Genomic DNA, 12,542 nt, shown 5'->3' with positions numbered 1-12,542 from the left:
TTTTTAACAGATCTGGTTCTATGGAGTATTAATTCATGGACTCTGAACTCAACTGGTACCCACAAGCAGAATTCTGTACATTGGGAGAAAGGAAACCACCCTGGTCTCTAGTTTATAATGTGACTGAGGTGGAACAGAACAATACAAGATTAAACCTCCCAAGGACATGTGGCCCCATGAAAATACAATTTTCTCTAAAATGAATAATTTCAACTTAACACAGCTTCTTTTTAAAATTCATCTGCTGCCACATGGTAAGCCTCAAAGCTGGTTATTTAGAGAAAGGTTGTAAACATGATTAATTCTCATAGAACAACTAGCAAAAGTTCAACAAGAGTCTCTATTGCAATGTCACATTTGTCTACAGGCCAGTCAAACTGAGTAGTTTCTCAGAACTCAGAGTGATTTAGAAAGTTATCCAAACAACAAGAACAGCTTTTGTATTTACATGCATATAAAACCCATTAATGTTTCTACTGATCAGAATATTCATTGTTGATTCATTCTGATCTCTCCCTCTTACCAATTGCTTTTCACACAATTCTTTCTCTTTATTTTATGCTGAAGTGAAAATTAAAGAAAGGAGGTTATCTTTGATACTGAGTGCAAGTAATATCTGAAACAATCTACTAGAATTAAAATCTGTTACAGCCAAATCAAGCAGGAAGGCAGAGATGTGGTGGCAACTTCTGAGCATACAGTAGGTAATTCCCTCTTAGAAAGAGGCAGCAGTGCCGCTTTTGGCAGAAGCTGTCCCATCTCTCGCAGGGATGCTGGAGCATAGATATGCTCCACATCACAACCTGCTTCTGTTGGGAAGAAGAGGGGCTCATCTGTCCCTAGCAGCCGCTATGAACTTTGGCGAGGGAAGGTGCTGAAGAGGAGGGTGAACATCTGGGGTCAGTAAAGTCTGATTCATCCCATGTAGCTTGGCTTGATGTGCTCACATGAGCAGCCCTGATCTGTTACCTTGCTCCTTTTCTTGTCACTCTCATGGAAAACAGATGTGGAATGTCTCATTATTTAGATTCAAAGTGCCACTTCTGACACAAGGCCATGGCTAAAGATGACGTGACAAATAGGAGGCAGCAAACTCCCAAGTGTTACGATGTGTGCACGTTCCTTATTAGCTCTTACATGTTTTCTTTATTTCAGTTCTTGTGACAGAGTTTAGAGCCTATAAACAGCCAGACATCTAACCTACTATTTAACAACTGCTTCACATATGCTAGTGTATAATTCCCATAGGCCTCAAGAATTAGATTTGTCTCAATTATTCATGATTTAAAAGTCAAAAATAATCAGATTCCACAGAAATCCAACAGTCTTCCAGCTGTGCTTGGTTTAACAAGCCACTGCACCTGTTAGTAAATGTTAGTTCTGTTTTTAAAGAAACTGATGGCGTATTTGTAGCTTCCACCACCATAAATTAGAAGACCTCAAAGCACTTCAAGTGACACACTGAGGTCTCAACAGGCACGATGCTATTGAGAAATCAGAGGACACAGTGAAATATCCCTTCATGAAAGAAGCAAATGCAAAACATTTGTGGCTTCAGTAAAACGGTTTTCTCTGGCATAACATAGAAACAGGAAAGGCAAATGATAATTGATGAAAAAACGTAACAGAAAAGACACAGGTTCTGGGAATTTTGCATTAGACAAATGTGATTCATGGAGCTCACATCAATGCAGAGTAATCCTGGCTGTTTGGAAACCTGAGTCTCCCCTTTGATGGGCTTGTTGTTTAAATTCCCAGGGAGTGGTATGCATTTCAAGCATTATTATAAGAAACATCCACTCTTTGGAGGCCAATAAGGGTTTTAGTTGCAGTTTTAAACACTTGTATTTGACTAGCCTCATTAGTAATTTTTTCCATTTCACCCCTAGGCTGCATGTGTTTTTTGCTTATGAAGCACTGATGCCTTGTTTTATAGCCATAAAGAACTATTCCAAGAATACTATTTTTTTAGAAAGCTTTTCATTCCAGACTTGTTGCCTTCAGAGAATTTAAACCCTCCCCTTTCTGCCTTCTGTTCCCAGTTAGTGAGCTAAATAAGGTAATCCAGAAAGATGCTGGACCAGAATTTCAACAAATGGCATTATGTAAGGGAATGACATTTTCTTCACCTATGCCATAAACATCACAATAAAAGTTGGCTACAACCAACTGTGAATCCATGCTAACAGAGAAACCCCTTCCACAAAATGCATGGATTTGACTGTTTGTTTCAGTCTGACTTATATGACCATGATTATACCTGTCAGAAAGGGGAAGCAGCTGGCCTGATTTGACATCTTATTACTGAAGCCCAGAAATTCTTCGATATGTAAACACTCTTCATGCGTCCAAATGAAATTTAAAATTGCATAAATATAATAACAGCTACAAATATGAGATAAAAGCAAGAAGAGATTCTTGGCTTTGATTTTTATGTTGAAGTTTTCTAAAAACATAGTCTGTAAACAAAGAGAACAAATTAAAATGGTTCCGGAGGGGAAATGAGGCAGAAGTTGACCAATTTTGTAGCTGAGAATGGCACAAGAGTTTTTTTGTTTGACAGTTTTGTGTTAAGACTGGTTAGTGCATTGCAGAAGCACTCATTTAGTACTCCACAAGAGTCTAAACAGAGATTTATAAAAACTATAGCTACAGATCCATTTTCCCCATACATCTGGATTACCATGTATTGAATTTAGGTAATAAATATCTATAAGGTGTGGACTACCTTCAGTTGTAAAGCAGATACATGGGAAATCACTGAGTCTGGGTGGATGACGTTCATCCTGAACCATGCCATCCACTGCCTTAGGCTACTCTGGTTTACTCCAGAGATGAACCAGAGAGCACTGGGAGTCCTTCTGAGGAAGGACTACAAGAGGAAGAAGCTACAAGAGTAAGGATCCTGCTGGAACCAGTGCTCCCAGGGTCCAGGCTGGCATGCCTTTTGGCAGCTAGCATCCTTCTTTGGTGACACTCGGAGTATACAGATGTTTACATTGATCTATACATTCCAAAACCTGATGGTAGCAGGCTCTCTTTTTGAGAGTCATGCCCGTGTTCACACTTGTACCCACAGTGAATCCAAGCAGCTTTTAGAGAAGTAAATTCCCATCCAACCTTGACTCCTTCCCTCTTCCAAATAAACACAGTGTTTGGCCCCTGCTTTGCAATGGATGGTGAACAAACACTGCTCGGTTTTTGCACAGCCCAACCCTGTGATCAAAACGGTGATGACAAACCTGTATCAGCTGGGCTGCGCTCTCTGGGCTGCCGTAGCGATGGTCGTGCCCATTGATGGCCAGCACCCGGTCGTTCTCCTGCAGCTGTCCATCGCGGGCAGCCATGCCACCTTCCAGCAAGTTGAAAATAAATACCCCTGGCTCGTCAGCCTTGCGGACCAGCTTTATTCCCAGCTGCTCATCTGGACTGCTCTTGTTTAGCACAACATGGAAGCTGTCATCCCTATTGCAGTGAGCATCAAAGGAAAGTCCGCTGTTTCGGCACCGGTACCTCTGCTCTCGGAGCACCGTCAGTCGGAGCACGTGGCAGGGCTGCTTCAGGATTGACAGGGCATAGTTGTGAGGCACATTTTTGATGTCCATGCCATTTACCTGGAAGAGAGACGTGTAAATCAGCAGCAGAAAGATGGTTTATTCTGAGCTGGAAGTGGGGAGGGCAGATCTATTTACACAGATGTCTTCATATGAAGTGACATGTGCTATTTCAAACGGTGTCACACAGGAAGCCAAGTTTGTGGTGCAGAACAATCTTCCCCCGGAGGAAAGGATGTGCTGCACAGTCAGTTTCTGCCCTTTTTCTTCCCCTTTCTCCCTGACAGTCTCCAGACATACATGTTAGTTTTCATCTTTCTTATTGCTCTTTCCCAAGCTTTAATATCCTTTAATACATCTTATTCCACTGGCCTCTGATTTCAAATGACCTTGCCAGCCTTTCCTTTCACTCCTACTGCTTTCCTGCTGTTTCTCTTCTTCATTATCTCCCAGCTGCTCTAGGTACAGTAAAAAAAAAAAAAAAATGTTCCTCATTAATGAATCTCTAATTAAAAAGCAGGAAAGAGCCTCAAGTAGAAGTTTAAATGCTCTCGATATTGACTACCCACACCAGAGAATCAGACTTCTTTTCTCAGTGTTTTCCAGGTAAGATTTAATTCAGATGACAGTAAAACTGCATAACTACCACTTTTTCAATTTGGCTGGGGAAAAGAAAGAGGAAAAAAAGAGCTTCCAGTTAATCCTGTCGAGTTCATATGTGTAAGAGTGACTCGACATTGCTAAATGAAAACCAGTTGCAAGATTTTATTTCATCACTGGCTAGAAAACCTGAATCAGACAAGTTATTTCCATGTAGCTTTACATTGCACAGGTTGAACTATTTAAACGTTAAGAAACACCTCCAAAATGCAACAGAAATACTCCCCAGCATGGACAAAAGCATTTGGCTGGTGTTTGCTTTTGCAGATTGGTATGTGGGCACAACAGAGTTGCTCCTGCTGCAGTATGGTGGGTAGGACTGCACCCAGTGAGACACTGCTCAACTATCTTGCTATCTTGGGTACCACAAACAGCATGAGCTGCACCAGGATGGGGCTGAAATTCATGGGAATCCTTGGTAACTCCCTGGGCAGTGAGGCATGGCTGGACAGAGCTAGGCAGGGCCCATCCGTGCTACAGTCACAGCTTCATTGTGCAGTTTGGATGTGCCCTGCAGGAACAGCTTTGTCTTAGTGATGCAGTTAACTCTGCTGCTCTGTGCTGGCACCAGGACAAAATCCCTCCCTGAAACCCACAGCTGGGTGGTGGATGCTTATCCAGCTGCTGTCTGGAACCACCATCCAGAGGCATTTTTATACACTGCTGGAGTGAAGTATGCCCACATTGTGACCCTGGGAAATCCCTTTGGCCATGTCTGTCTGACATAAAGCAGAAGGCATGGTACAACCTTGCATTGCCTCAAGTGTCCTCAGCTACCACTGCGGTCAGCAAAAGCTAGGAAATCATAGTACCTTAGAGGTGGTGCTCTGAACTTTACAATGTCTTTCTGCCTGCAACATTGCAAATGTCATCATGATTCTTTGTCAGGATATTTTTATCTCGTACCTCCACAGTACTGTACCTTTAGTATCATGTCTCCAGGCAGCAATCTTCCATCTCTGGCAATTACCCCATCTCGATAAATATGCTGGATAATAATGTGAACCAAAGGGGTCTCACTGCCTCCCACAATCCTAATGGCCAGATTTTCATGGGGATCGGTACGGCTGATCTTAATGCAGGTAATTTCCCCATCTGGAATCAGGTGATACAACCTGGGAAAACCTGGAAATGCATATTGTAAGGTATTTATTTGACAACACAGCTTTGCTTTGTTGAAACATGCACTGCACAGCCTCAAGTACCTGTCAGTTAGTCAAGCCAGGTTTCATGCATGGATGTGATTTATAGTAAGTGGGGAGGAAAGGATAGGTAAGCTTGCTGAATGGACTTGGAAGGCTCTTTTTACAATTAATATATTCAAACTTCCTTTTTTCTCCCACAAAATACAGCCTTAAACTGTTTATGTAATCAGACAGATGAAATATACTTAAAGATAGTTATACATGTCAATATTTTAAGGTAATAAAATACATTTTTAGTCACCAGAGACACCTCAGAACCAGTCCACAGTTTATTGCCTAGAACAGATGAGCATGGGCACCTCACCAAACATCCATCCCTGCTGTGCTGGGTTGCAAACCTTGTCTCACTGGTAGCATCCCAGCTGTTTTCTCCATTTTTGGTGCCATAGTGGAGGACTGGGCACTTGTCTTGTGACATCCAAGGAAGCCTTTTGTTTATTTTTAGCTAACATAAAGACAAGATTTTTTGAACAATCCGAAGCACACAGCAGTTTACCTACCACACCCCTCTCCTTTCATCACTGCTTGAACTCTAGGAAGTAGAAATGAGTGGCTCTTACTGTGATGTGTCTGTATTAAAACCACAGTATCCTCAAAGTACCTGAAAGTACCTGAAAGTACCTGGAGGAAAAGATCTCTGCTGGCCCTGGCAATCTGGCTGTGGGGAGCAGGTACTAATGGCGGGCAGGGATCCTTTTTGTATTTATAACACACAGGATAAGAGTATCCTCTTCCAAATCCTACTTTTCAACTGGCATGTCTGATTTCACCACATGTCACTAATTCTTTCTTTCTAGGTCAATTCAAAATTTTAATCCATATTCAGCAGTGAGCAAAGTTGAAGTAAAAGCAGCAGTGAGTTTTCCAACACAGGCATATCAGCCTTCAATTATTTTGAATCCCCCACAGCTGAGAGAATTCTTTTGAACTTTTTGCACGAGTCTAATCCAGTGCTTACATGACAAACCTGTAAGTCAAAAAATTAGCTGCTAATATTTTTTCAATAACCTATTTTAGAAATGAAAGTTCAGTGACTGTTATTGAATAGTGGTAAAGTGTAAAATGAAACGTTACAGACCAGTATCTGAGATAGAAGAAATATTTGTTACTACAGAACTAGCAGGCAACAAACCAGCAAGGCACCAAAACCTTTTGGGAGAGAGCAAGTGGAAAGAAAGAAAAGGGAAAAAATATTGAGAAACACCATGTTGCATCCCTTACCACTTCTTTGATCATATGCTCTTCAGGGTGGGAAGCTGTCCTCCTCCACGTCTGTAAAAAGCACCTACCGGTAGCACAGACTTCGACTTTGTGGTTTTACACAGGCTTGACAGGCAATGAAAGTCTGTCTAGATAACTACACAACCTTTACCAACCTGATACCCAATCATTCATTCTTGCAATAGCAGTTTCTGTGCTAATACATGTTTACTTCAGTTTTGCAGACAAATTTAATGTCTTGGAAATGGAAGGTGCTTCATCTCCCCACGCTCCTTTATTTTCTAAATGCTATTTGCTCAGCTCATAATTTGTTCAATTCTCTCTAGCCTGAAGGGTCGATTCACTTGATCTAAATCGAGGCCTCTAAGTCAAATGCACAATTTGGTGATCTACTTGTTCTGACTTCCTCTGTCGAGCACAGACACCCAAAGGGAGTGACTCCTGTGCTAAATCACCCCTGGAGGTGCCAAACATTCCCCACTGCTGTGTAAGAAAAGAAGCACTTAACTCTGGCATCTCAGTGGGATGCTTAAAGTCAGAAAAAACAAATACTCCACAAAAATCACCAATGGCCTGATTCCTGCATCAGAATAAGCATGCATATTTCACACTCTCAGTGTGGCTAAAAGGGTAGTTATGTGTAAAAATACAAATGAAAATCAGGATACCTAGATCTTCCCTGCACACAAATAAACTAATATACATATACGTATTACAGACTACCAAAATAGTGCTATAATAGAACTACTTCTATTATAATGACTCACTTCACATCCTAACAAAGTGTGCTTTTTGATTCTGATGTTCATTTTACCATAGCTCATTCTGAAAGCTTTTCTATAGTAATTCTCCAGTTACATTTCTTGTCCATGGAGAACTGTGGGCTGAACAAGTTATTGACACGTTCATGTTATTTCAGTCTGAAATTATCCCAGAGCAAAATCAGGGCAACATGGCAGTGAAAAAGTCTCTATACTTTTACAAGACTTACTCATATCTTTACATAACAAATAAACATAAATAGGTTTCTTTGCATCTTGAGCAACTCCTTACCTGGTTTTTAAACTCTTGCAGTGGCACTTGGCTGACTTTCAATATGACTTTATGCAGATTCTTTTAGAAGAATTTTTAATGTCTAATTTCCTTCTGATATGTACAGTCTACAACAAAATAAATCTTTCCAAGATGTTTTTCTTGCATGTCTGCAAGTCTCTAATGCTACTCCTTTATAGTTAGCAGGCTGTACTGCCTCACTTCCTGTCTTCATTCAATTTGTGTTCTCTACCAAATATAATTAATAAACAGAACCATTTTCTCCTCAGATGGGCTACGCAACCAAAATAACTCCATGATCCAATAATTTCTGCTCTCTTCTTTGAAGGGAATTCTTCTTTTCATTCCAGACATATACAGGGACATGTGTATTATCAACAACCTAGACTGTTGTAAAAAAACCTCCAATGGCTATTTTGATAAACTAACAGTAAGTTTGTCAACCTAAATAAGTAAAGTACACAAACATACTTCTTTTTAAAGAAAAAAATGCATAATTGATTTTTCACCAAACAGTCTGCAGGCACTGTGTGCAGTGGGATCAAAACTTACCATGCCTGTTTAAAGATGATGCCATGTCTAGAAAGCAATGTCTTCAAACTGAATTTTTTAATATATATACCAGACCCAGAAAAGGTGGACCTGACTTTAGCACCTGGTTGCATACAGTGATTGGGACCTCAGCAGTCCAATTTAAGAGACTCCAACTGAGTTGAGGGCTTGTACCTTTCAGATATATATACAGCCTTTTGTGAGGCTGGAGTATCCTTTTTACAAAATCCATTTTCCAGCCCTTACACTCTTATTTAGAATTCGCCATTTTCTTTGGTCAGGTTTTCCAGAGCAGGAAAACCCAGGAGTATTGCATACCTTTCTTTAGCATTTTATATTTCCAGTCCTTAAATATTGAAGAGCTGCTGAATCTAGAAAGAAGGAAACTTTCTGTCTTGTTTTTGGTGTCTCTTCCAGGTTTTCCCACAGAGTGCTGTGTTTTTGTCACGGGGGGTTGTATGGAGCATTCTGAATCTGTCAATATAATAAAATGTCACCTGCATTCAGAAAGATTGTGTAGGCTTTTTTATCAAGCATTCTCTTCATATTAATGTGAAATTTTATTGATATTTTCACACTTCCCATTATGGTAAAAACAGAGGAGAGACCAGCTTTGCACCATGAACTCTGCTTATCTGGCACAATTTGGGACATCAAGCATTCATTAATACAGTGGCCACAACAGAGTATTACAAAATTTTAAATATGGTTACTATTTTTCCTCACAGTTTATAATATTTAATGGTAGTGTTCCTTCAGGGCTCAGGTTGCTACTGATTTCTGTGTGTATTGTGCTCCTTCTGACAGTGCTGCCATCAGGGTTAACTTCTGTCTTCATTCCCAGGATTCAGTGTGACAATGTGCAATGTTTGCTGTGACTCCTGAGTCCACATTAATCAAAGATCACTGTACACAAAACTTGTATCTGTGGTTCCAAGTCCTCATTTAGATCAGGCAGCTTGACTAATGCGAGGTGCCAGCTCACCCCCACGAATAGGACTATCTGCAGGAATGCACACTCATGCTTCCCAGCATCTGGACACCAGAATTTAAATTAAGCTTGTGTAACCTAGTCTTGGAAAATTCATGTGTCTGTGAATGTCACATGCCCTTGTGCTGGTGGGGAACTTTATTCTGCAACTTTTCCTTCCCAATAAATTTTCATTTATCATTTCGTTCTCCCAGAAGTTTGCCATGATTGTGATTTAATGCCTTCCATTAATTCTCCAGTGATGTTGCTCTGATGGAGGGGCAGGTAGAAGGCAATGTCAGTTCTAATATCTCTTCTTGCTTCTGGACATTCCTCTCATCAAATGAATCCCAAAAGAACTAAAATGAAACTGTTGCCAAGTAGACTGTGTCTCAAGAGAATTGTGACTCTTACTTACAGCAGGCAAATTTATCTGTCTGCACTAGAGGAAATGCTACAATCTCTTTCTTCTGGAAATTGCCTGGCTCATTGTTCCAGAGCAGAGTACTTTGAACCAGTTCTGTAACAGCTGTTTTGGGAAATCAGAATGGCAACTGAATCAAATCGCAGAAAAATAGGAACAGAGTGGGATTTCTGTGGGGTGTAGCCTTCCTGAGACAGCAGTTGGGCTGCACTGGCTTGTCCTGAGGCTGGATCAACAACTTTTTTCTGCATGTAGAGAGCCTTAATGCCATGAAATGGTTGATACCATCTATGTTTCACTTACTTTTTTTTTTTACTGTACTTTTCCAAACATTGAAGTATTTATAGTATCTATCTGTTTATCTATCTATCTATCTATCTATCATCTATCTATCTATCATCTATGTATCATATATATGTATGTGTATATATATATATATATATATATATATATATGTATATATATCTCAAAAATACAACAGGGTTCACACTGAACAGTGCAAGAGGGAAGGCTGTTCTGTGGTTTTGCCAGTGCCTGCTGGGGCTGCCTTCGTCTTGACTGCTGCAAAGCAATAACAGATGGTAGAACTGCATCCACCATGAGACTGAGTTTGACTTTGAAAAACATTTGCCATCCTCAAGCAGTCATAAATTAAATTCCTTTTACAATGGCTCAACTGCAAAATGAAATAAATTTATGTTTTTTAAAGTCAGAAACACAGCTCTTTTACTGTAAAATTATATAGAAGCTTTTTTCAATTGTACCTACACATTCTTGCCTCCTAAAACATTTGCTGGTTTACAATTTGTATTTGTAGATCAGTTTGAGTAAAGAGTATAAATATCGACAGTCTTTCTTGGAACTGAATTTAAAGTGTAAAGCCGAACTAAGAACCCAGTGATACAAATAAGCATAGCAAAGCTGGAGCCGTCTTTGCTGGGAGATATTTTATCATTTAAGTAGATTGTCAAGGTCATTTACACTAGTAGACCTAGTCAGACAATATTACATCTTAAATGCATCAGTGCCTTAAGCACACCCCTGTCACCTTCCCTCACATCTCAGAATGAAACTCTTTCTTTTAAACTTTCTAAACTCCTACTTCCAACCTGGAAAGCTATTTGCAGCTGTAAGTGCTTTTAATGAAATTTCTCTCAGGTAAATATCACAAGCTTGGGTACTGACTACAGACAAATATTTCTTTGCATGGGATTTTACAAATAAAATATTATTAGAAATGAGAAAAATCTTAACACCTCCTTCTCTCAAATATTTTCTCATTAGTATTTGTAGTTTTCATTCACCTCTAACTTTTTTTTTGGTTTGGACATTTAAAAATTCTCAACTGAAAAAGTCACAAAAATGTTTAAACAGAGAAACAAAGAAAGCCTGAATCATTTAAATCCAAAATGAGCACATATAACATTGTTTAAACAAGTTAAACCACAGGATACAAATGTAAATTGTGAAGTAATCTTCACACTGGAGGATGGCTACCAGCTCCAGGTATAAGATAGCATTAGTCTGTAACTATTTCTCTGCTGTAATTGTAACAGGAACACATTTGATATTATACATCATATTTTACAATGTCCCTGGGTGTCAAAGGAATTTTCCAACACCAGTACTGGATTCAGCTTTGAGTCAAGTAGAATTTGAGTATTTTTCTCCCACATCAGAAACTATTATTTTGTCTTGCACCCTCACAGTCATGTTGCAACTGAGCATTGGTTCAATAAACAGCAGCTTCAGATTAAAGGCACCTACACAACCTTCTGCATGAAGGGTTGCTGAAAGTAACATAGGTACTTTGCTATGGTGTTCATTCTCAGACCTCCTTTGACTGAAATACAGGCAAAACACAGATTAAACATGGACACATGAACTAAGATGGGGGAATTCTGAAAACCAGAGTCAGGTGAATTGTACACTGAGCTTTTCCAGATGATCTTCCAGCTCCTTTATCAAGAAGAGGTTATCAGCAAGAATGGGTTATATCACTCTGTGCTCACTGTGAGGATGGCATAGCCTCAGCTTCATTCTGCTCATGCATTAACTAAACCTGGTGAGGAAAGGGGTCACCAGAGAGTTGGTGAGGTGCTGTCCCATCTCCCGGAGCAGTAAGTCCTGGCTGAGTTGTGTTCTCAGATGGTCCCAGACATGAACCTGTGAAACTCTGGACAAGACAGCAGCAGCTTTCACACTGGGTGTGGGGACCGCTGAAGTCAGGAACCACTGCATCCACTGCCACAGGAGCACCTCCATTCCCAGGAGAGTGGAGTGGCATTGTGGTGAGACAGATATATGGGGCTCCCTTTTCTTCAATAGGCAAGACCTTTAGTGAGCACAGGGCAGAGCATGCAGCAGCTATCCCTAAAGACTGAACAACAGCTCTAATCAGAAATCTAGCTGCAGACTGTTCAGAGCAGCTGAGGATTAAAACAAAAAACCAAACAAATAAAAGAAGAAAACATACAGAACTGGAGAAGAAAAACCAGTCTCCAGTCGGCAGGATGATAATTGCTACAGAAAGTACATTCATTTCCTCCTTCAACAAAAAGAAACAGACAAAGCCTTTGAGATGCCATTACACAAAGCACCTATTGCAAAGGACTGATTAGGAATCTCTGTTCAAGTTGTATTTGTATTGCTGCAAGTTACTTGCTTCCATTTTTTTAAAGATCAAATTCCAGAATTGTGTAATCAAAATGCATTCTTTGCAAATGTAATTAATAAAGCAATTTAGGTACCCAGCTTCTGTGATCTCATACTTAAGAGTAACTGCTTATTAAGTAATTATATGCCTACCTGGTTTTTCCAGTGCAGCAGAATAGATTTGGAAATTTACAGGCATGCTTGGTGCAGAGGAATGAAACCACAAGCAGAGCCAAGGAGAGTAAGAT

At 40.0% G+C, this 12,542-nt stretch overlaps 1 protein-coding gene across 3 annotated transcripts in view; it reads right to left on the bottom strand.

Annotated features, from left to right (window-relative positions):
• LNX1 (ligand of numb-protein X 1) overlaps nucleotides 1-12,542 on the bottom strand; it is a 109,954-nt gene that overhangs the window by 19,029 nt on the left and 78,383 nt on the right. For 2 of the 3 annotated variants that reach the window (XM_085058954.1, XM_085058955.1), the window contains 2 exons: nucleotides 5,137-5,339; nucleotides 3,243-3,614 (listed from right to left, as the gene is read on the bottom strand). In XM_085058954.1, the coding sequence (XP_084915080.1) occupies nucleotides 3,243-3,614; nucleotides 5,137-5,339 (575 nt within the window). Of the gene's footprint in view, nucleotides 1-3,242; nucleotides 3,615-5,136; nucleotides 5,340-8,563; nucleotides 8,720-12,542 lie in introns of all 3 variants that reach the window. The other variant, XM_085058953.1, reaches the window with a different exon arrangement.

This window comes from Lichenostomus cassidix, chromosome 4 (genome assembly GCF_008360975.1).
Source record: "Lichenostomus cassidix isolate B80296 chromosome 4, HeHo_3.0, whole genome shotgun sequence".
NCBI classification, from domain to species: Eukaryota; Metazoa; Chordata; class Aves; order Passeriformes; family Meliphagidae; genus Lichenostomus; species Lichenostomus cassidix.
Note: the sequence above shows the minus strand (reverse complement) of the source record. Positions and strands in the feature narration are given on the sequence as shown.